At 38.9% G+C, this 27,837-nt stretch overlaps 1 protein-coding gene across 5 annotated transcripts; it reads right to left on the bottom strand.

Moving 5' to 3' along the window:
* Positions 1–552: 552 nt before the first annotated feature.
* RCOR3 (REST corepressor 3) lies at positions 553–27,511 on the bottom strand. 5 transcript variants are annotated; one of them, XM_032682622.1, is made up of 13 exons: positions 27,248–27,477; positions 26,691–26,747; positions 20,851–20,928; positions 19,319–19,371; positions 19,079–19,198; positions 17,453–17,614; positions 16,980–17,104; positions 15,423–15,501; positions 12,491–12,709; positions 10,775–10,852; positions 9,939–9,996; positions 4,423–4,664; positions 553–3,994 (listed from the first exon to the last, which is right to left on the bottom strand). In XM_032682622.1, exons 6-13 carry the CDS (start codon positions 17,603–17,605, stop codon positions 3,650–3,652), a joined length of 1,299 nt encoding a protein of 432 aa, XP_032538513.1. In that variant the 5' UTR covers positions 17,606–17,614; positions 19,079–19,198; positions 19,319–19,371; positions 20,851–20,928; positions 26,691–26,747; positions 27,248–27,477; the 3' UTR covers positions 553–3,649. The 5 variants fall into 5 exon arrangements, with proteins under 5 accessions (XP_032538513.1, XP_032538512.1, XP_032538516.1 ...); XM_032682621.1 differs by lacking the exon at positions 19,079–19,198 and having other exon boundaries at positions 27,248–27,507; XM_032682625.1 differs by lacking the exons at positions 4,423–4,664; positions 19,079–19,198 and having other exon boundaries at positions 27,248–27,511.
* Between the last annotated feature and the right edge of the window lie 326 nt (positions 27,512–27,837).

A 27,837-nucleotide genomic window follows, 5' to 3' on the forward strand; every position in this document is an offset into this window, starting at 1 on the left:
TAGGATCTTAAAGTACATGTCTGTCGCAGCAATGCCCACTTTTCACTCACTGAGAAAGGCAAACTCTGAGATTTAGCTACTTCAGCCTCAGGAAAAGCTGGAGGTTCAACTCATTTAACAAGACTACGCAGCTGTTTCAGCACCATTTACAGTGCACTATTCTCCATTGGAGCTGTGACAGTGGCTGACTTCTCTACAACTTCCTTTGCATTCTGAAACACATCTCTAAGCAAACAATTTCATGTTTGGCTTTGCTTTTGTCTGACAACAAATTTCTGTCTGGCACCAGCTGTAAATTCAGTCTATTCCTTTCTTTTACTATAGAGGCACAACACAGTTTAGTATCCTTCAGCCTAAACTCTGCAATCTACTCTATCCCTACATAAACTCCCACACATATAAGATACTGGTTTTTGTTTTGTCCTCTATGAATTGTGAGGTTTCCAGAACAAAGAAAAATTCCAACGATATAAGGATGAACAAAAACCTAAGGACAAAAGTAACTAATTCCTTTTGCTCACGATCAACAAATTAAACTGCTTTACTATGATGTGCAATGTTTAGTGATTGTTTTATTAAATGCAGAAATATCTGCTCAACTTCGTACCCATTCTGATTTAAAGTGCAACAATTAAATCTGATAGCTCTTGTACATCCATATTTTGCAAGTGTTGTTCCTAGCATACATGTCGTTCAGATTATGCCTTGCATTTGTAAAATGTCATTTTTTTAGTACCGTTTTGCTTTATTAACTAAAATAAACTGTACAAAAAGCTGTAGTTACATTAGCTTTGAACAATGTAGAATACACGTTCTCTGCCAAACTTTAGTGTGCAAACATTTTACATTTTTTTAAAGTGACAAAATTAAGCCAACCTTGAAGTCAGAGTTCATTACTACATTACAAAACAGGAGACTAGATATGGCAAAAGAAATTTCCCACTGAAATCAACACCATTGTATAATTTTATTTCTAATTCTTAAAAAAATATAAATGAATTTAGAAGAGAATCACAGTATAAGGGCCCTAACATATTAGACCATTACAAGGTACATAAAAATAGAAGACACAGATTTCTTTGAAACTTTAATCCTTTGATTAAGCAGCAAGCATATCACTCTCCAGGCAAACACTGCTTAAAACAAACCCTACCCCCCAAAACAGGACGTGCAAACTGTATGCACATATTCTGCAAAGCACACAATAAAGACATTTTGCTATGTACATACTTATTTAGTACTACAAATGCTAGGAGTTCCCTACTGTGTGCTACAGTGTATGCAAATTAAGAAATACTACCCTACCTATCTCTGACCCTCCCTCCCCCCTTCAAATACAGCACCTTTGCCCAGTTATAGAATATTTAAACAAGATTAAACGGAATTACAATGTACTGAACAGTTTTATAGCAGTTGGTGGTGGCCAACTGTACTGTAACACCCAACATTCTGCATACTGAAGTCTATCGACAAGAGACAAGACAAAAATTAGCAAAGGTACAATACACACACCTGGGAGACTCAATGATAAAAACAAAATAGAAAAGAAAAAAAATCCTGAAGATGAATCTTATCACTGTTAACAATTAAACTGAGATACTTAGGATGTCAAAATGTGCCAGCTTAGTTTTGTATTGGTTTTAAAGACCAGAGAGGAGCCAGATTTGTGTGTAGGGGACACTTAAGACTTATGACTCCCAGAACACAAATTTCCGTGGCCATGAATTCCTTGATGCTTGTTTTATAATGCTGCTTTTCTTAGACAGAAGGTCATCTGACGCACATGTAGTGGCTAAGCATCTACTCTGATGCAAAAGAAAGTTTGTAAGATTTGTATTTGTACAACACCTCAGCACACCAGTGAAAGCTGTTCAGAAAGAAAAATCTCTCAAGTTTGATCTGAAAATATTTTTAAATGAAGAACTAAAACATAAAGGTCAATACTAACTGCAATTCAGGCTACAACTATCAAATCTTAATACTAGATTTTCAAATTAAATAGGATCTGATAGTATACGAACTTCCCTTTGCACATAAAAAAAGACCTTACCCAGCTGCTAAACTAATCGTTAGTCCATCCAATTTGTCTGTGAAAAAGCATAGGGAGAGCACAATCCATTTTCAAGTAAATCTCATTTTAGTCAAGAGCAAACCTAGTTAATAACAAAACTGATTTAAAAGAATTTTCAAACATGATTTCAGCTATAAGCAAAAATAATTTTCTAAATAGTATGACAGTCAACATAGATGTTATTACATAGTCAAGAATGCCTTATTTTTCAATAGCTTAATTTAGATCAAAAAGTTTCAAACAGTGCTACTCAAGTTTGGAGCCTGGTTTACTTGGAGGGTAGAGGCATCTACTTTAAAAAAAAAAAAAAAAATTAACACCCCCCCCACCCCCCAAACACTGCTGGGCATCAATCAAGACTTCAGACAAAAATGCAGTGAAATGAGTTTCTTTCAAACTCCTAAAATTTGGAAGCACTAATTAACACCCAAATGCAGGTTTTACTGAGTCAATAAAATAAAACAAACACCCCACCCCTCCTCCATGCTCTCAACTCAGCTTTTTTTGCTGAGAAATATATCAGGAATCAGAGATAATCACTTAACAGTAAAACTGGGTTGGCAGGAGGTAACTACTATCATGATTTTCTACCAGCACCACCAGTGTCTATACTTCCCTCATTAATTCTTAGGCAAGACATTAATGATTTAACATACACGAACTGCAGACTGTCATTCTCAGAGGAATGAAGTTTTACTGTACTTACATTAGAAGAATTAGTGGAATAACAAATTAAATTAATGGTTCTTGCTAGATGATTCCTCGCCTGTCAACCCCCTGGGTGGTGGAAGCTGCTGCCTCTCTACCCTGCCCAGCCCACAAGAGCAATTGCAGCAGGAAACTGGACTCCTGTTTTCAGTTAAATCCTTTGAGTAGAACACGCATGAGATTTAATAAGTTTGGTACAACAGCTCATTGAGTCTTCAGAATACTCTGAAGGAGGAGTATTTAATGAGCCACTACCTTTTTAAATAAGAAAAAGTGTTCTGGGAAAAACGTGAAGAGAAGAAACATCTACATTTTACAAGTGTGTGAAATGCTTCTACCGTTACCTAAACAGGGCCAAAAATTCCGAACCTAAAGCTGTTATTTTCATTCACTAAAAGGTAAAAAAAAAAAAAAAAGGGGCCAAAAATTCACACACACAAAAAAATCCAACACTATATTAAAGTCTCCTACAATATTATCTATTCCTAGATTTGCCAGACTACTTTCCTGTAGTTAGATGCTTCACTATAAAGAACTGTAATAAAATAAATAGAGTAAAAATCAGTTAAACAAAATCTTGGTGTGTTGAACGTTTATTCATTTAAGAAGTTAGCTTCCTTCAACAGTTATTCGTATAGAGGAGGGCTGCATTGTAGGCATTGTTCTGCTGTACAAGTCTTCGGCATAAAAATATTTTTATACAGGTGGTCATTCACGTTGTTCCGTTTCTAGTTATTAGCTTGCTCCTCTGGGAAACTGGTCTGATACCTGTGAAGGCTTGCTCTTTTCTCCCCTTCATTATTTGGAAAAAAAAAGTACACTGATACAATTTTTCAGATGTGGGAGTTAGCATAATTCTGCTTTATTTCTTCAGTGCAGAGTAGACTGAGATTCTGTCTGAATTCCAATAAGCGAGGGTGGCTGCTGGCCACTAACCGTGGTTAACACTGGCCTTGGGTTTAGACGAGGAGGCATGGAATTAGCTGGGCGGATGAGCGGTGGGGGAGGCTGATTTAGAGTCGGCCGCGGCTGAATGAATCGCGCCTGCTGTTGAAGCGGTGGAGGCTGCCGATGGAGAGCAGGAGCAGCAGGAAGTGCTGGACGAAGTAACGGGGGCGGCTGATTTAAAGTTGCCATGGGAGCGGCAGGTGCTGGAGCAGATGCCTGCGCTGGAGGTGAAGGGCCTAAACACTGAGTGGCCGGAGTGCTTTGTGCCTGCACAAAGGACAAAGACAAGACTGCGTGAACAGCCATCCCAGCCAGAACGTGACGTAGTTGGGCTGCCACTGTCCACTACACAGGAAACAGCATTTAAAAAAATAAAACCAAAGAACTGAGAAGTTATTGAAAAGAAATCATCAACCAAAACATTACAGACAGCAGAACTAAAAATATTTATGAAGCAAGTCTTCTTCTAGAACAAGAACTGTATTTTAACAATAAAACAATAATGTGATTGTCACTATCAAAGGTGCAGTCCTGCTCCCAGCTGGTTAACGACACTGGCTGAAGTTCTAAGCAAGCTCATCATCATTCTTTAGAATGCGGTTTGCCACTCCATACCAGTTAACCTTACATTTTATCACTAAATAAAATGCTGTTCCTCAACCCATGCTTACTTATTTCTGGTACACAAAACACACCTCATCTTCTTCATCAGTGCTCTTTCCTGATGGCACATTAGAAGTATTTTTTGTGTCCTCCCCTAAAGCAGAAGCATCACCATTAGAAGCCAGGGTTCCTTGTTCCGCTTCCCATTCCTGCAATACCTCCTCTAAGTTAAACCGACGCCTGTAGTTTACAAAGAAGTTCTTCACTTGGCCAACAGTCTTGTTGCCAATTACATCTGCAATAGCTTGAAAATCTTTACCATATTTTCGGACACCTGGAAGGCAAAGTAAATAACATAGCTGTGAAGAATCAGTCAGACACAGCTACGTGTGATGTATTTATAGAGAGAACCTATGGGACCTGCAAACCAAGGACTCACTAATTAGGAGGAATTCTCAATTAGAAGAAGGGCCTCAATTTCTATTAAAACATAGTAATTTTTAATTGCATAGCTATCAACATACAAATCAAGAACTTGGTTAAAAGGTCATTCATTTAAAAGGTCATTCTCATTTTCTTAAGAGATCCTGGCTTACTCACCAAGCCTCTCAGCCTAAAACCACAGAGCTCTGGCATCAGACAAATAAAGTAAGTCCTTCAATGTGCTCACAGTAAGGGCAGAAGCCCAAGACAAACTCAAAATGAGAGGAAGGGGGACCAAGCATGTGTGTATAGCTGTAAACAGGGTATAACACTAGAAGTGTCAAGTGACAAACATTGATATCTTCTACAGGTTCCCCACATGTGAGCTGCACACAGATGTTTCTTTTCCCACAACCAGAGCAGAAGGAGTGGCACAGGGCAGCAGCTACTGGACAAAAGCACGGGGCAGAAAGAGAGGCACAGTTATGTCACAATACACCGCTCATTCTTGCACTTATGACATGCTCTCTTGTGAGGCTATGCAGAGCAACTGGCAAGAATTCACCTGATCAAGTCTTCTTGAAGCTTTCATTCACTGTTTGAACTGGGTAGAAAAATCTGGGGGTTTGGGACAACCACCTTGGAGAATGTAAATATATATAAGCTGCTGGTGTCATAGTTTATAAGATGGCCCAGACAAGCCTCCAGGATCAAATACCCCAGTGAGCAGCAGCATGACAGGAGATCTTTGTGTCATTCTTTTCATTCATTTTTGTATTGACAGCAGTAGTCACTTTTGTTTACAAGCACTTTGCAAGAAAATCCCAAGAAGTACTTTAAAAAAAGTTCTAAACCTATATTTGCATATAACGCAAAACCCCTTGAGCAAAACATTCCATAATTTTAAACCCAAAACTGGAATTATAATACAAAGTGCATTGATTTTGATTTTGTTATATTTAGAGTATGCATCTAGTTCCTCCTCTCTCCTGCTTAAGAGAAAAAAAAAATCCTCAAACTCTCCCACATCCTAGAACATAGCTTTTAGCTGCACGAAGTATATTTTTAATTACAAATGTCCAAAAGTTTGGAGACTAAAAGAAATAAAACAGTTTTATTCCAGAGTGAGTAAACAGAAAACTCATTTTTTTGCTCTCAGCTACACATGAGTGAATTACAATTTGACTTTTCCTGTGAAGCTCCTGATAACTAAACTCATTCAGAACATATTACAGTGCTTAGAGGACAGGCACTGTCTCATTACAGGAAGAGAAATTTATGCCTGATTTCATGCCTCACTTCAGAAAGTGAAGCAAAGGATTCAGAAAGTGAGAGTTGTTTCAAATCTGAAAGCTATGTTCGTTTTCATCATAATTGTGAAGAGTGTGACCTTCAGCTTGTTCTGCTCTTTTCTACTGTCCTCATTATTAGGCATTTCTGATGTGCTAATGCACACTCACTGCAATTTAAAAGAGAAGTTCAGCTCCAGGATAGTAATGATTTCTGTACTGAAGCTGATGTTTCAACTGTCAAGAGCCCAGCTACATTATTTAAGATATTTTTGGGGGCATATAAAAGAATACAACCACCCTGATTGCAAGAACCTTGTAAAGATGTCAGAATCACGTGGGAGGGCATGTATCTAGGCAAAACAAAGACAGATTTGGCTCTGTGCTTTATCAGTTGTGCAAAGTATCAGCTATACTCCCCCTAAAAGCTGCGTGCACCCAGGGAACAGTCCCTCCAGTGTCTCAATATTCTTTGACTGACCTACCATGACTACCCTTACTAATTTATAATGAGCATTAAATTTTCACTGCAACATATCTAACATCCTGTACAGTTAATCAAGTGAACAAAGTGCCCAGCAGAACAGAGCACATTTCTATTTCAAACCTAATTCAGACTTCCTTAATTTGCAAAACAACTGAGCCTCTTGGCTAACTTAACTAAAGTTGTCAAAAATAAGGTCTTAATGCCTATTTCTGAGCAAACAGCTTGAAAACAATGTATCTTGCCTTCACTGAGAAATAAGGAAAATAAAGTTTCCTTAGTTTAGTTACATGCAGCATTACTCATTTCGGATTCTTTTCCGAATTGTTGTTTACTACTGCTCTAGCATTACCACAATACTTCTACAGAATGATGTAGTAAAATCCTTTCAAGCTGCATCAGAAATAGAGGAAATTCACTGCATGCTTGTGAAAGTTTTAAGTATAAGGTATTGGCATATCTGTAAGAGTTGATGCCAACCCATCATCCCTGTCAAACTGGTGCACATTACTTACGCATCCTTATGCAAATTCAGGGCTAAACACCACCCAAATTATTTCTCCAGTGCTTAATCCATTATTCAACAAAAACAATTTTATTAGGTTGCTGAAAGTGAAGCTCGAAAACGCATAGTCACTTCACATGTATGAATGCTTTTCTCCCGGCTCATTTGAAAGTAGTCCTGATCATGGGAATCCTTCAAGCTCTTCAAAACTTCACCCAGCTGCAAAGGTGCACTGGAACACGTGAATGCTCTTGCTTGATTACAGTGTTTCATCTTGAATGTCTAGCTCAGAGAAACTCATAAATCTAAGTTTGATGCTGTCTAAACTGCTTAATGCTGTACAGCACAGCAAACACCGAGAGGCACACAGAATATTAGTCTGGGTCCCAAGCAATACAATACAGCACTACAACGAGGCAGGAATAGTTAACGGCAACCTCTGGGTCATGAGAGCTGCAGTTTCACTGTGATGGGAATTACAGTGCTCCCAGCAATCTTACACAGAGTTAGATACCAGTTGTCCCAACTGTTTTCCACTGCAATGCCATGATAGTCATGCACACTGCTTTTCAATTCCAATTTTGTTGTCTTGAACAAGAGTTAAAACATTTTTATAATTGCATTTTTATATGGCCAAGATCTTAGTTTGAAAATATGATCATGCTCGTACGTTTCTATACATGAAGTTTCTAATTTAAGAACACTATCTGATGAACTAGCCCATTACATTCAATAACTATTCAGACAAGGCTGAAGTGTTACCTGATATATTTGCAGTACAATTTATCGGTTCAGAGATCATAAGTCTGAGTCCACAACCCCACTGCAGGCACCCATGCTGCTTTTAAGATGACTCACAGCTCTATATGAAGATGGTTTTTTCATTACCCCCTCTTCAGTTACTGGCAATGTCTTAAGATTAGCCCACAGATAAGAAGAGTTTTTTCATGTTTAGGAAAAACAGTATCAAAATTATATTACTACAGATTATTTTTATGATTTCCATGGTTGGATTTAATGCCCAAATTGAAGTGAACAAATCACAGAAGTGTCACCTACCTGCATAATGCTTATGATCTTTGTAAAATTATTAAAAACATATGCCAAAATGTATCAATACATTTGATGAAATAAATCTATTTTAAATGTACAAACTAAGTGTCCCCATGCTCAAGTTAACTTCCAAGTTCAAGCCTAACAAACATTATGGTAGCTTTTAGTACAGCAACTATGGCTACCTTCTTCTAAAAACAAGCAATTATTATGAAGCAAGAGATTAAGGTCCTTTAGCCTGAGGGATAGAGGTTAATACCTACAGCACTCTTCATTTCAGGAGGAAGAGACTACTAGAGGGCAGTAGGTAATGGAGGGATAATAAGAATACTTTGTTTCTGAGATTAAGGTTCTGTCCCATTTCCATTTTAGACAGTGACAAAGAAAAGGGACTATTAAGGAAACAATATATATAAGAAACACATGTAAATTCAATGAAAACAGATTTCTTCCACAAAGGCTGATTTCTCACCCTTCCCTTAAGTACTGCAGCTGACTAGCTTTATAAAACACAAAACATCCCCTAGGGAAGAAACCAGAAGACTAAAACTCTCCAAGGAGTCACCACCAACCCTTGCCCTCTTTTGCCCATCCTCCAGTTTTATTATTTATCTTGTCAGTGCCATAGCTTAACAAAAGCTGAACATATTCTTACAACTTCCCAAACTGACGATCAGTTTGACTGAGCGTTTAGTCACGCTCTGGTGACTAAACTATGAAAAGCCAAGATGGCTTCAAACCTTTCAGGCTAAGGCAGGCACAATGACCCTGGATTTCCCCCACTTCCCCAGCAAGCATTCTACTTACTAGATTATCATAGACAGGTATCTCCTTCAGTTTCATTTGGGAACAAAATTATGATCTATTTAGCAATACTGAGAGGATGAACTTGGGAATCCAAGCCTGAAGCATGTAAGTTGAAAGGCATGACTTCAGACACACCATGCTCTTCCACATTTCCATTCACGCCTCAAAATAAACCTGTCTTTAGGTTCAGTTATCTGACTAATAACTTCCAGGTATGGCACACCTGACAGCTTTTAACTGATACCCTGACCCACTGAACATTTTATACTAAAATTCAGTTTTTCAATTTAGAGGTAGAGAATACAGAGAAATAAAGCAGATATATCATCTTTATAAAAGATGATTCGTAGAAGTGAGTCAATATATAGTGTCTTCAAGACAGAATCTCCAGGTATTTCCCTTACATGTTCCTTGATTGGGCAGTGCATGTTAAAGCAAGACAGGAGTCAGTTTTCCTTCATATAAGTGAAATAAATGCAATTTAGCTGTATGAATAGCCTACTAGAAAACGTTTGGGTTTTTTTTTTCCAATAAGACTTAGTCAAGTATCCATATCCAGCTTCAGACTCTTAAAAGGCCTCTACTGTGGCTGTATAAAGATAGCTGCTCTTTTATTCCCTCACAAACAGAGAGAGCAACTGTAAAGCAGATTTACTTCTGGTTTTTCCTACTTTAAGAATATAGAAATGTCTTAAATGTTTGCTTCAAATTTTATTACTTCAGTCTTCCCCATCAGAGAAAGTCATATAAGGTGATTTAGAAGATGACTTTTTAGAAGGGACTTTTTGGTACTAATACAGTTTTTAAACCCTGTTTAGTTTTTCTCTTTGGGATTTAATATGGGTTAACAGAAAGACTAGTGTCATGTTGCTTTCATGAATGCCCTAAATATTCTCCCTAGTTCTACTACTTTCCCAGTGACCAGATAAAATTTAGCTTTTCATTAGAGGGAAATTTTTTTTCATTAGAGGGAAATACAAACATAAGCCTGAGTACCTCTGCAAATCCTTTGAATCAGATTTCAACTTGCTGCTACTATTAACATACCTTGTACTGCAAGAAGCTGCTCTTCTGTGGTCCAACGGGCATTGATTTTCTGATTAGACTATTAAAATTAGAAAAATGGCACAAAGATCATTAAATTGTTTCAACAGCTGCAAAATATCTGAGCAATATATTTTGCTTGCACTACATTTTGCAAAGTAGGTAAAAGTCTCTTGCTTATAAACCATAAATTTGTAGTTTAAGATTGTTTTCATGAAGAGGTAGTAGTATTTATGAATTTGAGCTTAAAACTATACCAGTACTTTTTCCTCTGTTTTATTACAGTTCTTAGTATCAGCTATACCATAACTTATGCACAAGCTAATGATCTTTATGCAGACAGAATTTGAATTTATAGTTACATTTATCTAAACTATTAGGACTTGGTGACTAGAATGTTTTGCATTTATGTTTCATATCCAAGCCTTTAAAACCAGCCAGGAGAGAACTTCAGTAGTAATAAATCATTCACTTCAGATGCCCAAATGTATATATAGTCATGTTTTCCCACAGAACATAGAATTTATTGCTGGCAATCTACACTACCTATTTTTAATCCAAAGAAACCCCCCATGTATCAGGACTCAATTTCAGCTCCCTCTTATTATGAACAGACATGACATTTCAGTTTTTTCTGCTTCGTTATTCAGCCAGTTGCCATAAAAAAGCCTACAACTGATTTCTTGTAAAGGAGCCAGACTCACCCCTACATGTAACTCTATGGATCCTGTTTGAGCTGCTGCTGAAATGCAAACACTGCACTGCAGCAAAACACATTTCTGCAGTTTCCCATTAATGTAAGTGCAAGGCCACAAGTTTTAATATTTATTCTGATTTACCTCAGGAGGTTTGAATTCTTCAATCCCGCCTTCCATTTTCTGTTTAAGTGCACTGTTTACTTGCTTAGCATTTTGAACCTTGGTCAAAAACAACAAAGTTAATCAGCTCCACAAAGAAAGTTGGTCACTTTACACATATATCTTCACTAGGATTGCCACAAGTGTACCTCCTAAGTTAGAAAGAGAAATATTATGGTTTAAGGCTTCACTACTTTTAATTGTTTTTAAAAAAAAAAAAAGCCACAGCACAGTTTACTATGGAGAAAAAATATTTAAGCCAGTCTTTCAAAAGAACAGTTTGTCTGCAAGAATATTAAAAGTTGGACACAACAAGCAAGTTCTGATAATGATGTATATGCTCCTGAAGAATGCAGAATACTCTAGACACAACTTAATTCTTAGAAATGTGAGATGTACTGCACACATTAACTTATTAGTTTCTTCCTTCTCCAAAAAAAATAATATTCATAAAATGCTTCCAGTTAACACCTTCTGACAGACTTTGTTTATTGACCTTAGACCATATTCTGATTTTCTTTAAAGGTGACTCTTGAAATTATTTTAAATATTTCTTAGTCTGTAAAAAGGACAGAGCTTCCAAACTACGTATATACATATCTACGAACCACTTAAATCTGACAGTGATGCACACAAGGTAACATAGGTAAGAAAATAGTTTTGCATACTATGGTGCACAGCTATTACAAGTGTTCTTAAGTATGGACACAAAAGTAGACAACTCAGTGGGAGATTCCAAAGGCTGCATCTCTGAGATCACTGCAAGAAAAAAAAAAGAGAAACACAACCTCAAGGCTGTAACTCACCTACACTTAGGCTAAAGAGTGAAACCCACCTATGCTATTTAGCCCCAGAGTCCTGCTGTGACAGAAAGAAGCATATTTCTCCTGTAAAAGAATATAAGGGAGCAAAACCCCCATGAAACCCTTTATTCGCTCCAGGATTTTGCAACATGGCAGCTGTATAGGGAGGCAAAAATTCCAGGAGATAAGCCTTAACTTTGCAGCCTCATCGCTCCTAGAAAACAAGCATGCACATACTCCTGTACCCTTAGAACCTGAATAGATTCCACATTCCAACTTTAAATGCCAAATTTTAACTTCTTCATGCAAAGGACACAGGCAATTGTCCTCTTAAAGGTGAAGACTACAAAGCTTTTCTAAATTTAATAAGAAGTAGAAAAACTTATCAATTCGAACAGAGAAATAACTAGGCCCATGATTTCTACACACCTCCCATATTTTCATGGTATGTGGGGAAGGACATCCAGAACAACAGCTACAATTTAAAGCATAACAAATGTAACTTCCTCTGTGTCATTGGCCTTATTCTCACTTGTCACACAAATACTTTTAATAAAGCTAAAAAAAAAAAAAAAAAATCAAATGATATATGACTTTAGATTTTTTTCCTGTCCCCAAATCTGTAGCACTGTTTTTATGCCACACTTCCACCCACCCGTTTTTTTTAATTAAAACAAGAAGTCATCTTGCTTCATTTTATCCAAAAGAGCAGATGAACGTAAAAAATAAAACCAAAGAATAGCTAGTGTCCAGCATTTCTGGTGATAACTGTGGAATAAAATGAGGAAGACTCACATTAAAGAAGCTTCAGAATCTTCACAGATAATCTTCAAAACCATTACAATCAGAACAATCTGAGATGAAAAAAAAAACCAAGACCAATAACCCATGGTACCTGTCGCTTTAACGAGATTAGTTCCATATCCAGCTGTCTAAGAATTGTGTTGGCTGCATTGGGACTACAGGAAACAGCTATCACATCTTCCTGGGTCAGGTACATGCCTTTTGGTGGACGGCATTTGGAACGCTGAGAATGGTGGCGATGCTGCAAGCTCTGATACTCTCTTCTACCCAGACCTATTTTGCTGGTCTGAACAGGCTGCTCATTATTGCCCTTTAATTTACAAGAAATAAATCATTAAAGAATAACAGTATCTTGTATACAACTTCATAAAGTACCACGTAGCATTGTAATGTCAAATTTATGACAAAGAAAACCTAAGCTAACATCCTCCTCTGCATGTAGTATCCAAATAAGCCTTGCAGATGAGTTGATGGAGCATATCAGTCATCTGCTGGATAAGTCTGCATTAGTCTAAGCAAGGTCAGTTTTCAAAACTTTTTTTTTTAAACATGGCTGCAAATACAATAAATGTTACAGAAATCCCAGTCTGTATACTCTGAAAGAGGGCATAAATTTAGAATCTCTCATGTGCAGAGAAGGTAAACAATATCTATCTATCTCGTGTTTAAAACAAGTAATCAGTGACATTACACATTTATTTCTGATCAGATAGGAAGAGTTCAGGTAAAGATTAAGTGGGAAGAATGACAAAGTCAACCAGGACAGGCAAGACCTGTCCCCACCTCCACCTGCTGTAAGCACTCTACAGAAAGAGATTATGCTGTTTGCTTTGGGAAGAGGGTGAGATGACTTGAGATTTGAAAGAGAGAGGATGGACGTACTTTTGCAGTTACTATAAAAATCCCCGTAATTTAGAAAACTTAAGCCTTTGTTGTCTGCCTTTTTGAAGACGAAAGGGATAGCAAAGAAGAGATAAAGTCTCTGTAACTACTGTTTTGACATGTTTGGACACCTAAACATTTCAGCCTTATCTTCAATGAGCATTGATACACAAGAGCTAGTCTGCATGTATGTGACTTGGTTAGAGCAACTGATTAGGTTTCCTATAGACCAGGAACAGAGACAAAAATTACAAAAATTAGTTTCTCTGCCAGGATTTTCCAATTCAAAGCAATACTTAGTACCAGAACAGAGATGGGACTTTTAGCTACTTCAAACAGCTCCCTACTGCTCCTCCCTGCTGGCATCCATGCAGGTTAAGAGGAGGTGGTCATCTGATCACAGCAAACAGAAAACAAAGTGCAGCAGCCATTACTATGTTCTGTAGTGTTAGTACAGATCAGCAAACAGTATTTTGTTCTACTACACTTGACCTTCTGCCATGTTCTCTTCCCAGCTAATGTAACATCTTAATCCAGTCCACAGACTTCACAGAGGCCATCTTAAAAGCACATAAGATATGTGCACTTTCTTGGAAAATTGATATAGAGCCTTACATCTTTGACATCTAAAAGTCCCAAGATGAAGTTTATTTCTGCCTCGTTTATACCATTTGTTTTTCTGGTTCTGCACTGCTCTTTCATTATGAAAGTGCAGTTCCCTGTCTGTTCAATCAGGATTTTAAGCGAAAATATTCTCTCAAGCTTTTGAATTGCCAAGCTAGAGAGTTTAGCTTATTTTAGTTTTCTCTGGTAACAAAGTTTCCATTGCTCTTGTATGTTCAGGCAGCCTACTCAGTTTATATTTTGCTCAGGAAGTGAAAGTACGCAAATCTTACCAGAAATACCAGATCACAAAGTTATCTTATATAAATGCAAATAGCTCATCAGAAACTACAAACCTATTTGTCCTGTTCCTAGAAGTCTATCACACAGTATTGTTCTGGACTGCATGTAGTGATTCAAACAGTAACGAAGTAAATTGAGCAAAATAGTCCTTATTTAGACATGGCTTGGGCAGCAACTCCAATCATTAGATTGCAAGAACATTGTTACAATAGCAGAATGAAATGTAAAAAGGTTCACCGTTAGACCTTGTGATATCTCAAGTTCTAAAAAAACATACCCCCACATATTAAAAAAATAATCTCTAACTCTTTTACAGAAAGGGGTAATTGTAATTGTCCTTTTTTTTTTTTTCCTCCCTAAGGCAGCTAGATAAAGCGAGACATTGAAGGTCACTGCAAAGCTCAGAACAGAATCTAAACCTATCAGTCTCTTACTCAATATAATTTTTGTTAGAACTGCAATGTTTTATTAATAATCCTAGATACCACTATCTGGAAGTATTAAAATTTTGCACTACTTCTCTCACTCTCAAGAAGCATGAACTGTCACATTTAGGAAAATCACAAGTGTTTTAAGTTGATCAAGGAAACAATCAAAGGTTTTCACACTTTAATGTGTTCTTCTAGTCTTGTTCATAAATACCCTAATAAATACCTTTCAAAAAGAACCCCAAAAAATCCCCCAAACCTGAACATACCCCAAACAAGGCATTTATCTGTAAAGCTAATGGTAAATGCTCATTAAGAGGACAAAAATGTTTTTCTCTACATTTATTTGTAGAAAGCATCTCAGTAAAGCCACATATTAGCTGAAATGCATTGCCTCACTGTGGCTTCGAACAAACAACAAGAGTTGTTCTTAGAGAAATGTAATTTAATTTTAAAATGAAAAGAAAACATTTTCATTCAAATAATTCACCACCAGTAAAATTGTAAACATATTAACAAGACAGATGCAGGGGAAATACTGTTTTACCAGGTTGCCAGAGCAAACACTTTTTATAAAACTTGAAGATCTCTCAGGACACAGTGGAGGTAACAAGACATGCATTTACATCCCCAAAACAAAAATATATGATAAAATTTTGTTTCAATAAGAAGTTGTCAAGATCTCTATCACTTAAAGACCCTGAAGTTTCAGCAGGCTGCAAGCTAAACCTCTGTACTACAACTTATTCTTCACAACAACACATTCACAGAAATCAAACCAACATTCACCATTAAGCAATTTGTTACCTCCTTTTTGGCTTCTTTTTTGGGATCATAATCACTATCATTTCCATCCATGGGATGAGCTTCTTCTACATCATCATCACTAAGGACAGATTATAAAAAAAAAAAATGGTCATTTTATCTACTTTTTAAACCCAAATATATATATCTGTACCAGGGTAAGACAGAATTATCTACTCTAAGTAGATGACATGTCAAAATTATTTGTAGTTTTCAGAAGACAGCTGTTACAAGCATATTTTCTTCATTTAATTCCAGGTATTATTATGATAAACAAGCAGTACTAAACTACAGTTTCAAAGTTACTTTAAGCAGTGCTGGTACCGCTGCCAAAAACTTCGGTGTCAGTTTTCTTTAATTCGACACCTATGCCAGTGTGAACACTTACATGGTCAGCTATACCAAGCCTAGAAATAACCTTTCATTTGCCTCATTAGTTTTAATTGATCAATTTTCAAACCACTGCATCAGGTGAATAAACCCCTTTTGAAGTCTGTGGGGAGCAAAAGAGCACAATATATGATGGGAAAGTGTGGAAAGTGTGGGACTACTTTTTCACCAAAGTGCTCAAAATCTAGCAGTCTGGGGGAGGGAAATGAAATCTGCTGAACTCAAAGAGAAAATGCTGAAAAGTCAACTTAGTCGAGTCCAATCCAGTCATTCTGACAATATAATTTCCAAATAAATTCATGCAAAAACACACGAAAAATTTCTAGTTATTACCATGCTGTAGTAGAAGCAAACTGATTTTAGCTTGTAATTTTTCAAAAATAATGTTATTAAACAAGCACATGAATTTTAGATTTCAGGAGTTATTTTCAGTAACAAATTAAAAAGACCCTTTTGCTCCAGTTATGCAGTTTTCCATAGACATAAAATTATACTTTCCAATATAAAACAGAGATTATGTTACTTATATATTCAACACAGTAAATCACCTTTTAAGAAGAGCAAGTTAATACTCAAGTATACTAAGCACAATATAACTTGAATTTAATAGTAACTAAGGGAAATATTATTCCCTTCTAGGCATGACAACAAAACTATTTTGAGCTCCAATTCTCTCTGCCTAATAGCACTTCTAAGTCTCCTAAAAGGAGAATTTATATAAAGTTGTTATAAAACAATACTTGGGCATTCTAATCACTACATCTCTTTACAAGGGTTGATCTTTCAGTTTTAATTCCATCTTAGTTAAAAAAAAATCCAAACAAAAAAAACCCAGAAAAAACCCACTCTCCTCCCCATACAGTAATATAAGGTTAGACTTCTCAAACTATTATTTCTAAACCACATTCCCAGACTTCAGGGTTTTTTAAATCCTTGTTTTTACACTTATCCATTAAAACACTCCAATCTGTTATTACCACTCACACAGATTGGAGTGATAGTTCTTAAAGCACAGGGACCAAGCCCCTTGGTAAAATCAGACACATCACAACAGATGCTAAGACCTAAAAAACATGGTTCATACTGAAACATAATGGCTAGAAATTACTCCCCATCTCTACTTTGGAAGACTTTAGTCTCTGGTTAGCTACTTAAGAACCTATAACTTACCTGTCACCTTGATTATTTCTATTAGCTAGTTTTCGAGCCTGACGATCCATCAAACTTGTCCTAGACCGAGTTTTTTTCCAAGAATAGTAATATTTTACAAGGCTTGCAATGGTCTTGTCTGGAAGCTAGAAGAATTCATTAACATATTAACACTTTTCAAAATTAAAATTCCACCCAAAATTATAATTCTGCTCTGTTTACAGCTACCTTTAACAAAATATTTTAAGTGCATTGATAAGATTGAAAGAAGGGATGTATTTCATGTACATTTTTAAAAAGGGTGGGGGGAGGATTTTTCATTAGAGTGAAAAAGTTGTACGTCCAAGAGACATGATGAACTTATATTAAATCACTTATTGAAGGTTCTTTCTAAAGCTTTTACACAGAAATCAAGATGAAGTTTCAGCCCAAGAGGAGAGTTTGTTCTAGCGCATCTGAGCTATTCAGTGCTTCTGATTAAAATATTACTTTACCATTTGCTGGATCCTGTGAAAGCTCTTTCCATGGAAGCTAAATGCTTGTTCAAATAGGACTTTATCTTCAACTGTCCATTCATCAGGGAAAGGAGTGAAGTTAGGGAGATCGGCAAGGGACTTCTCAATATTGTGTTTATGCCAGAACAACATGCCGAGAGCCTTTGAAAAGAAATAGTCCCTCTTTGGATTAAGTCAACTTTCTAAAATGTTGAGACAAGCTAAATAAAACCAGGTGATTTATTTATTTAGAATAAAATTTGACTATCAGAACCCCTTCTCAAAATATATTTACAATTTTACTGGCTTTTTACTGTAGGTTACAAAATTCTCTTTAGAGACAGTGGGCACATCTGTACTTTATTAATGGTATGAAAGCCAGACAATTTAAGGTTGGCATGGCAGCAGTAATTCTAGAGTAGCATAAACTAGGCCGAGAGGCTCAAATCTGACCTGTTTTCTTACTTGATATGCATATATCACCTACACAGTTCCTTACAGGCCTTTATTACCAGCCCACTCAAAAAAGAAAATAAAAATACTTTTCAGCAGCCAGAGGATCATCCAAAATGCAAGTCTGAAAGTTCAAAGTGAGAGTGGTCTTTCTACAACTCTCCAATCCACAAATAACAGCACGGCCACTTCCATGTCATGTGCACCTATCAAGGAATGGAAATTTAAATATACTTTCTTACAGAATTTCATTTCTTGATATTCTAAAAGAATTTTATGTTCATTAGGCTTTCTGCCAGGGAACCATTGACAGATTTGATGCCAAGTCTGGCATGGGAATTGGGAAATGTAATCCACTCAGTTTCAATCATCCAGCGCAGACACGATCACCATTCGTCTTTCTAACCCCCTGATTTCACATCTTCCAATAACCTGGACATAGCAAACTTCTTTTCTTGTTAAAATGGCAAGTGACAAGTACCTCTTGCAAAGATAATTTCTATTCCACTGTGAACAGTCCATAGATATTTTGTACCAGAAGTTATTTTTAAAATTCATCTCTTTTAGACTCGGGATCCATCAGTTTTCTCTCTTGCCTAACAAAAGTCAAGCCATAAACGAACATCACGAGACTGCAGGTATTCTGAACATTGTAACACTGGCAGCCTCTTTTTCAGACAGCAGTTGATGAGCAAGTCTTTGCTATTATGAGCTTCCATCCTCCAAAACTTGATCATACAACTTGGTTTCACTTGCACATCACATGTTTTTTCACAATAGGTAACCTCACTTTTACATAAATTGGTTAATTGATGAAGAAAATTGCAATAAAACTAAGTGCAGATCAGCAAAGTTTTATCCTTACTTTTTAAGGAATGGTGACTGAAGGTTGTTAAATGAAAAGTGAATTTGTTTGTTACTTTCGAACATAGACTTTGAGTCTGTTTTCCTGCCTCTGAAAAAATGACTCAAAATTGGTTTGTCTTTTTTTTTTAAATATGCAAGAAACCTTTTCAGTACCATCCCTATCACAATTAATGGCTCAAAATTGTACCATATTTGTATTCTAATGTTAAACATTAAATTTGTAAGCTGCTTCCCTAAGAAATTCTTTAGCTAAATATACACACACAATTGCATGACATGCCCAGTGTATCAAGAAACATACCAAACCTTTCAAAAGTGCACATTACAAGCTGAGCATGTCATGAAAACAAAGAGCTCAATCTTTTGCAGAGAATCCAGACCACAACTGTATGCAGATCCATTTAACTGCAGTGTTTGCTGCCGTGCCTGAAGAGAAACAGCGTTAATTAATGGTAACCAATGGGAAAAAAACCAAAAAGCGTTGTGTTACAGTTTTATATTTAAAAAAAATCCTTTAAATGAGTATCCTCATTCCATAGCACTTACCTGTTCCACATTGTATCCATGTTTTTCCTTTGCTATTGCTATATATTCATCCACTGTAACAAAGCAATGTCAGAATTATTCTTTAGTACTTTTAGCTCTGCTATGTGACACAGAATAGAACATGGAAAAACAGTCTCCCCATGCTTTAATACACTGCATAGGCCCAGATTCCCCAAAACATTAACTATAATCATAGTTTAATTAATAATAAATAAACACACTGAATTTAATCCAACATTTTATAAACTTTTACACAAGCTAATTCTGCTTTCTTTCACATTTTTACAACAACAAAACCACAGTGGTTCAATTTATTTATTTAAAGCAGAGACTGACTGGTTATTGAAAGGCTATGCCTTTCTGGAACCCATTCCAGTGTTAGTTTTAAATTGAAATACTTCTACTGTTCATATTCCCAAGCATGTTAAAAATTAAAGAGGTCCTATATCAATGATTATGCGTATCCTCAATATCAACATAGTTTTCAATGACCAACATTGATTTTAACTATGACATTAAGTCATTTCCCAATAGAAAATATAAAAATTTAATAATTAGGTCTTCAAATTCACCAATAACACTTTTTAAATCATATTTAGCCACAGTAGAGCCTGCTTTGAGTTGAACACTTTCCATCATTTTGCAATTAAGTACTACCTCTTTTCAAAGAAACAAACTCTTCCCATTTACCTTCTACAGTTCACAATTAAATGGCAACTACATAGTTGAAAGGAAGTATGATGGAGAAAACAAAATTATATTCTCCTTATTCAAAGGGACAAGAGATGTCCTTGCCATGAAGTGTTGCAGCAAAGAGTTAATTGTACTTCAAAGAAACAAAGTATTTAATAATCATAGTTTTAGAGTATTTTATTTCTAACTGTTCTGCAGTAGTTCAAGGTATGTTCTCTCAAATGTAGAGGGATACAAACCTCTAACTACTGGTATTAGGTAGAAACTGTCCTGAGGACCAGGTTCTCATGGCTCCATGCTCCAAGTTTACTCCTCTGTATTACATTTGGGAAGTTCTGGCATAGGAGACAGGTTTAAACTAGATTAACCAGATAAGTGATCACATTTAGTCAGATGACTCCTGTATTTCAGGTCACTTTTGAAGGGAGAAAATGTTCAAATTTTCCTTATATGGCAGTAACAATAATTTCCCCTTTAACTGGGCCTCAACACATCTTTTCTTCCACTGCAACTCCTTCTCCTATTAATTTAGAGCAGGAAGTTCTTGTGTTCAGATATTTTATTTTTTTATTAATAACTAAAGGTTTCACAGACACTGATGATATTAATACAACATAGGCAGTGTGATTTGAAACAAAGACTTAACTAAAATAAGAGAAGGTGATCTTTCCTTTCCTTGGAGTTTTCTAAATTAAAAAAAAAAAAAAAAAGAGAGAGAAGCTTTGTGTTTAATTTACTAATTTGCAATTTGACTGTGCATAAAAAAAGAGCAAACAGGCACACCAGAAACAATTTAGTTATACTTAAGCACTTAAAACCCTAAGCAGCTAAAGACTTACACTTGGCATCTGGAATATTATGATATGGAGACCATACAAGCATCCCTCCATTATCTTTATCAGTATATTTTGTGGCACCTGTAAGAAAACAAGTAAGTCTCAGTATTTCTAATTATGATCTAGAGAACAACTACGTGACAGTAAGCAAAATTCAACCATATTAGGAAGGCCAGCCCAGCTACTAAGGGGAGGAAAAAACCCCAATCATTAATTCCACACTATCTTAAGACATCGAATGGTTGAATTTGAACATTATTCTTATGAGGTTCAAGCATAAATAAACATTGAAAAAGATCCTTGTTACCACAATTAAACCACTCAAGTGCATTGCTAAAGTTGGAAAGAATCTTATCTAGTTCCAATCCCTTCATCACGGGCAGGAAGACCTTACCCTGTCCAACCTGGCCTTGATCACTTCCACAGATGGGGCACCCATAACTTCTCTGGGCAACCTATTCCAGTGCATCACCACCTCATGGTGAAGAATTTCTTCCTTATATCTAATCTGAATCTATCCTCTCTAAAATTGGCAAGGATACAAAATTTAGAGGTAGTTGTCTTCCATCAGTTTTGACTGCTTATTAGTACTTTAATGTTTATCACTATCATAGGAGTATTAGGACCTACTGTGTTAAGTTAGGCTTTCTTAAAACAAATCAAAAAATAGGTAGGAAGTAGAATACAGTCACCATCCCTGATCCCTCTTTCAACAAGGAACTATACTAACAACTATGCCAGAAATAATTTTGTTCATCTCTCTCTCTCTCTCTCTAGTTTTTATTCTACTACCCATACAATTTTGACATTCACAGTCAATCGAATTGCATAGCTTTAGAAAGCAGTTAGGTGTAAAAGTAATTTTTGGGTTTAGCTTGTTTGTGGTTCACCTCCACCTCATAGATTATTTGATTTTCGAAAACATGCTGTAAAAGTAAAGGAAATTCCCCAATACTGGAAAAATATTAATAGCTACTTTCCATTATTATTTCGCAAATGGAGGCTACTACATAAAACCCCTCACAATCTATTTGTTTACAAAAGTTTATCTTGCTAAGAAATTGCTCAACAATTGGAACATTTATACTTATGTTAGTATGAATTCCTTGAGTACTCACCCTCACTGTAACTTTCTGTGCATCCTTTTTGGAGAAAGTTTTTTTTCAGTGAAACAAATAACTTTTCACTCTATTTTAAGCTTACACGCTTGATATTTAGGCTCTACATCTTGTTGAAGCAAACAAAAAGCTAAAATCAATGCTTTGGAAAAGAGAACACCATAGTGCTTTCCCTTTATGTACTATGTTCTGTTGCTCTTCCCTCTTTAGTTTGGCAGTGTTTTGCATCTATCATCTTTGCGATCTTTAGATGCATCACGACTGTGAACTCAAAAGCAGTTACTTAGAAAAACTAAAAGAACTCATGCGTCTTCCAAAAATGAGACGTGCAAAACACATAACCTAAATGCAGCATAAACTCTGTAACAGGTCAAAAACGTACATACATTCATAAAGCACTAGTTTCAAGGCATAAGCACTACTAAACTCCAAAAAGGTTTTGGTATATAAGAACAGACTCCTTAGTATAACATTCCACTTCAGAACAAAAAAGCGTGCCATTTTTAGTCATCAGGAATGTAATACTTCATGAAGAGTAACCCAAACGTGTTACAGGCACAACATTTCTCTTATATGCTCTTTTTATCACAAGTAAATGGCCACTACCCTGCACTCCACTCTGAGATGAGGAGAAAGCAGGACCACTGGAGAACTTATTAGAATTTCTCGTTGAGAGCAAGAAATGCCTAAACTTAAAATACTTTCAGAAAAATGGATATTGTGGATATTATCGGGTATTGAATACTCAAGTACTAAAGTGAAAAAGAAGTTTCGGAGTCATTGTGCCTGCAGGAGATCATGTATGCAGTGACACTTCCCTACTGAGGTGCCACCCTCATGTGATGAACAAGTAGTTTCCCCCAGAACACCCCTTTTCAAAGCAGTGCTGTTACCCCAGCAGCAAACAGACAACTGTTTCCATTCAGGTGGCTCCTTCACACTGCCAAAAGGAAAGCAAGGATGACGAAGGAATAATGGCATGCATAAAGGTAGCTTGAAGGAAGGTATCCTGCCCCCAACACAGGATGTCCCCAGCTGCAGTACAGGGATCTCTCCCTCTCCATATGCAGGACCATAACTTACCTTTATGAGAACATCTTCTTGTCCTTTGTGCCCTAAGCAATGCTCCCCCCTCCCACCAAAAAAGCTGTGTTGTACCTCAAAAGCAACATGATCTTTATCTGCAAGATCCATTCTTGTTAGGGACAGTGGCTGGAAATACCAGGGAACATGTTAACCAGAGCGTGTTAGAAGAGTAGAGTTGTAAGCCAGTAAGGAAGACAAAGGTCAGGAGCTGCATCTGAAGTATAACAAGTCTCCCTCTGCCCAAATGCCTCATTCGAGTCCCTTAGGAAGAGGCGTCTCCTAAGAGAAGCTCCTAAGAGAGCTGCTGCACCTCTCTGCCAACACCAGTCAGGAAATGGAGCTGGCTGAAGATGACCAACAGGCACTCTCCACCACTTCAGAACAGGGAAATTACAGCAGCAAACTGACGCTCTGTAAACTTCAGCTTCACATTAGAACTTGGGTACACACGGATGGTGCAGCTCTGTGCATGACTCCAAGGACTGAGAATAAAATGATAATCCAGAAGCATACAAGATGTAATAAGGGCACCATGGGGCAGCATGGAGATTTAAAAGTATACTGATTTCCAGCATACAATGTACCATCCTCTGTTTAAGACTAAGCTTTGAACTAAGCTAGGAACAAAAACACGGAAACTAACTGGAGGAAACCCCAAATTTCTAAAACTAAGGATTGGAAATAAGTAAATGAACAAATAAATAAAAAAAAACTCAACAAAAAACAGGGAATATGAGGACAGATGGCACAAAATAAATGGAAAACATTATATACTTCACTACAGCATATAATTTCAATTTAAGAAAGCTTGTTTTCATATTAGAAGGCTAAAGGGAGAAAAGTTATAAGGACACACAGAGAAATGGGTTCCATAAGTGACATTAAAAGGTATAAAATATTCTTCTTGACAGCCCCAACCTCATCCCTGAGAAGAGGGCAAATGGGAAACAAATATTTCAGCATTAAGTAAGTAAAATTCATACTAAAACCTTTGGAAAGTCCAAATCTGAGCGGAATAAACTTCTCTAGCAGCTATCTTATAAGTGGATGACACAGCAGCATGGTACATTCTCCACTATGCTTTCCAAGAGAATGCAAGCAGCACACAACATAAGGATACATCCTGCTATATATATAGGTGGGTCAGAAAGTACAAGTAGAAACATTTTCACTAAGAATACAAAGTACTATAGGAAAACCAGAAGATAAATCCGGAGGGCAGGAGATGGTGTATTAACTCAGTAAATTAGATAAAATAAACCCCCTAAATTTCCTTATTAAAATTGGTTTTGCAGTGACAAAATTGCAGTAATATCTAATGACAATTAAAAATGCTATTTCCCTTAAGCTCTGTCTGAAGGCTTGCTTGTAAAAAGGGTATGGTGTGGGAAGTGGTAAGAAGGAGTATGTTTAAACTAACTTCTCCTAATTGCTGCTTCCAACCACAATCCACTTCTTCCAAGAAATACTGAGAAATAGTTGATCTGCTTTTTCTTAAAAAAAGTATTTTTTATACAAACTCAGTTGAAAAAAAAAAATAAATATTTACTACCATCATAACTTGATTATGAATATTTTGTTCCTCAATGCACTGTTGCAAAGCATTGCTTATGGGTATTTTTCAACACAGGCAAAGTGAGACCAAAGGATTGGTATTTGTTGTACTCATTTCAGTCATCTGTGTTTATCAGAGGGCTGACTGTGTCTTAGAGTTATGTCTAGTTTCATCCACCATTGATTACCTTCTCCCACCTATTTGTTTTAAGGGGCTTAAAAAACCAGCCCTCCGAGTATCACAAATAAACACACACTCTAAAGTATCAGGTAAACCCCTCAAAAAAGGGTATTAAAGCATTTCAAGAAGAAACATAGTTAATCAGAGATAGCATCTGTGTCGGTATATGCAACCTAGAAGTACAATGGAGCATGTTACCTCACTTGCTACAAAAAAGTAACCTAAATGTAGCTCTAAGAGCATGGATTTGCCTTGCATTGCTTCTCTAAGAAATGATACCTCAAGACTCATCGGAAGAATAAACTCAATCAAAAAAAAAAAATGAGATGAAAGCATGAGATCTTGCTGAGATCTCCTCAGATAACCAATCCGTTAACTTGGTAAATATGTGCTGTACTTTTACACTTGGACTTTTTTATTTATTTCATATTTTGTAAGACTTAGGTGTTCCAAAAAAAAGTCACTACCTTCTTGTCTTCATAATCAAAGTAGACACATTAAGAAGGACAATACTATACATTATGCCTCTAACTCAGGACTTCTTAAATAAACATCTCCATCATTAAGGAAATTGATAAAGTGAGTATATATTAGTCCCAGTTATTGGGGAAAGGGGCATTAGTTGAATTCCATCCCCCAGAAACACTTAGGAGTTCTAAAAGATCTGGTTATAAGAGAGCATAAAATTAGTTCTGCAGTTGCAATGATGCCAGTTAATGATATTATTGCATATACAGTTTACAAAATTGAAACCACAAAACCTCAGTTGCCCTACATGGGCTGAGGAGTTCCTTTAATCAAAAGAAAAACAAACACTATGTGTTTTTCTAATTTAAGTTGCCTGTAGGAAAAACAAGCCCTGGCTGCAGCTTAGAAACAATCATTTTTTTCTGTGTTTATTTTTATGTAGGCAATGTAAAAATAAAGGGTGTAAGCAGTTAGCCTTATTAACAAAGAGACCTAGACTACGTGCTCCTTCCTCGGGGAAAGGCATTCCCTTATGCCAAGATCATGCATCCATTTAATCCCACCCTCCCCCTTTCTTTCTCCCGGCCTTTTCTTTGGCCTGTGGGGCTTGCGCCCATCAAGAGGGGCTCTCTCCAGCTTTAGGAGGCACTATGTGAGCAATCCTCTTCCGGTGAGAAATCATTTGACACCAGTGGAGCCCGTCTGGAGAACAGGAAAGTAGATAGGCTTCCTCTGACCACTACAGCAAAACTGATAAACGCTCCTCCGGTCTCCCCGCTCCGTGTAGTAAGGCAAGACAGCATTCTAGCGATTGACTTGCTAAAGCTGAGTACCAGGCTATGCGAGCGTACCCAGTATTCCTCGGGGCGGGGCTGGGGGGACAAGGAAGGCGGAGGAGAGCAGCTCAGCCTGCCACGGCGGGGCTAGCGAGGCTACTACAGCACACAAAACCAGGAGCAGGAGTTTCCCACCAAGCGCATCTTCCACCCAGCGCCTCCAGCACGCAGCCAAGGTCTGCTCCGCTTCCGGCAGGGCGCATCACTTCCCACCCTTGCCCGAGAACATCCATCACCCCTCGTCAAATATTTTAAAATCACCTGGTTAATGTATTATGTGCGTTACGGTTTAAGGAGGGGGGAGGGGGGGGAATCCGACCTTTTTCTGCTTCACCGCCTCCCGCCGGATGCACATAATGAGGCCGATAATGAAGTGAGAATCCCACTCCGCGATGCCCCCCCGCCCCCGGGCGCACGGAGCGCAGATGCTGCCCCGGCCAAGCCTCCCGCCGCCGGCACCGGATCGCCGACACAAAGGCTCAAAAGCAACCTAAATACAACCCCGCCGCCGCCGGGGAGCGCCGAGCCGAGCCCGCCCCGGCACCGAGCCCACCCCTCCCGCCTCGGGAGATGTCAGGTTACAGCCGAAAAGCCATTTACCGGGCTCGAAGTCAGGAATGCGCGCCTGGTATTCCGCTCCGACCCTCATTCCTACATCTGCAAGGCAAAGGGGGGAGAGAAATTACGGGTTGGAGCGTCCCCGGGCGCCGTCCCAGCTCCCGCCGTGCGGCGGGCGGGCGGGCTGGCGGAGCCCCCGCCGCGGCCGTGCGGAATAAGCCACCTCCCCTCCCCGCCGCCCCCCCGCCCGCCGCCGCCGCCGCCGCCGCGGATTAAGCCCCGACGACCGCCGAGGAGGGGGCAGGAGGAGGCGGAAGGGGGAGTTTATTGCAGCGGAACAATGGGGACGGCGGCGGCTCCCGGGAGACACTCCCTCCCCATCGCTAAGTACCGCGGGGGCAGCCGCGGGGCCGCGCCGCGCGCTCCCGCCCCCCCGCCCCGCACACGCGCGGCCGCGGCTCGGCCGCAGCACGGACGGAGCGGCGGAGCCCCGGCTCCGGGAAGGGGAAGGGGGAGGCGGCTCGGCTCGGCTCGCCGCCCCTCCCGCCGCCTCCGCCACCCCCCCTCCCGCCGCTGGCGGGGCGGCCCCAGGCTCGCACCGTGCTCGTCGCCACTGTCGCCGCCGCCGCTCTCCGGCTCCGAGTAGTGCCCGTTGGAGGGGCTGCTGCTCTTGGCGCCGTTGGGGGCTGCCCGGCTCTTACCCCCCAAGAGCTCCGCTCCCTTCTCCATCATGCCCAGCATGCCAGGGCTGGGAGCGGGGGAGAGCGGCGGCAGCGCTGGCTGCCGAGGGGGGGAAGTTAATACGTAGCCGCCATGTTGCCCCCTCCCCGCCCCCCCCTCGGGCACCTCCTCCCCCCCGACCGCCGCGCCCCCCCTCCCCCGGCGCTGGGAATCCCTCCGCGCCGGCCCGGCCGGATCTCGCCGAGGGGGCGGGGATGCCGGCGGAGCTCCGGCGGCGCGGCCGAAGGAAGAAGGAAGGATTCCTCCCGCTCCCAGACCGCGGCCGCGCCTCCGCGCCGCGGGGCTCTCCCGGCGAGCGGGGCTGGAGGAGAGAGGGGACTATTTCTCGCCGGCGGCGCAGGGATCCCGGCGGGGCGGGGTTCGGGAGTCGCCGGTGGTGCCGGGGCCGGGAAGGGGCCGCGCGGGGACAGGAGCGGGCGGGGGGCCCGAGGCGGCGGCGGCGGGGGGC

This window comes from Chiroxiphia lanceolata, chromosome 3 (assembly GCF_009829145.1).
Source record: "Chiroxiphia lanceolata isolate bChiLan1 chromosome 3, bChiLan1.pri, whole genome shotgun sequence".
Classification (NCBI taxonomy): Eukaryota; Metazoa; Chordata; class Aves; order Passeriformes; family Pipridae; genus Chiroxiphia; species Chiroxiphia lanceolata.

Bases quoted from the DNA above. Each gene is read 5' to 3' on its own strand.
- RCOR3 (XM_032682621.1), bottom strand. From the start codon at position 27,389: ATGCTGGGCATGATGGAGAAGGGAGCGGAGCTCTTGGGGGGTAAGAGC. The intron at 10,853-12,490 runs GTACCATGGGTT...TTTTTGACCAAG, and splicing joins TAATCTCGTTAAAGCGACAG to GTTCAAAATGCTAAGCAAGT. The intron at 3,995-4,422 runs GTGTGTTTTGTG...TCCTTTGTGCAG, and splicing joins GCACTGATGAAGAAGATGAG to GCACAAAGCACTCCGGCCAC.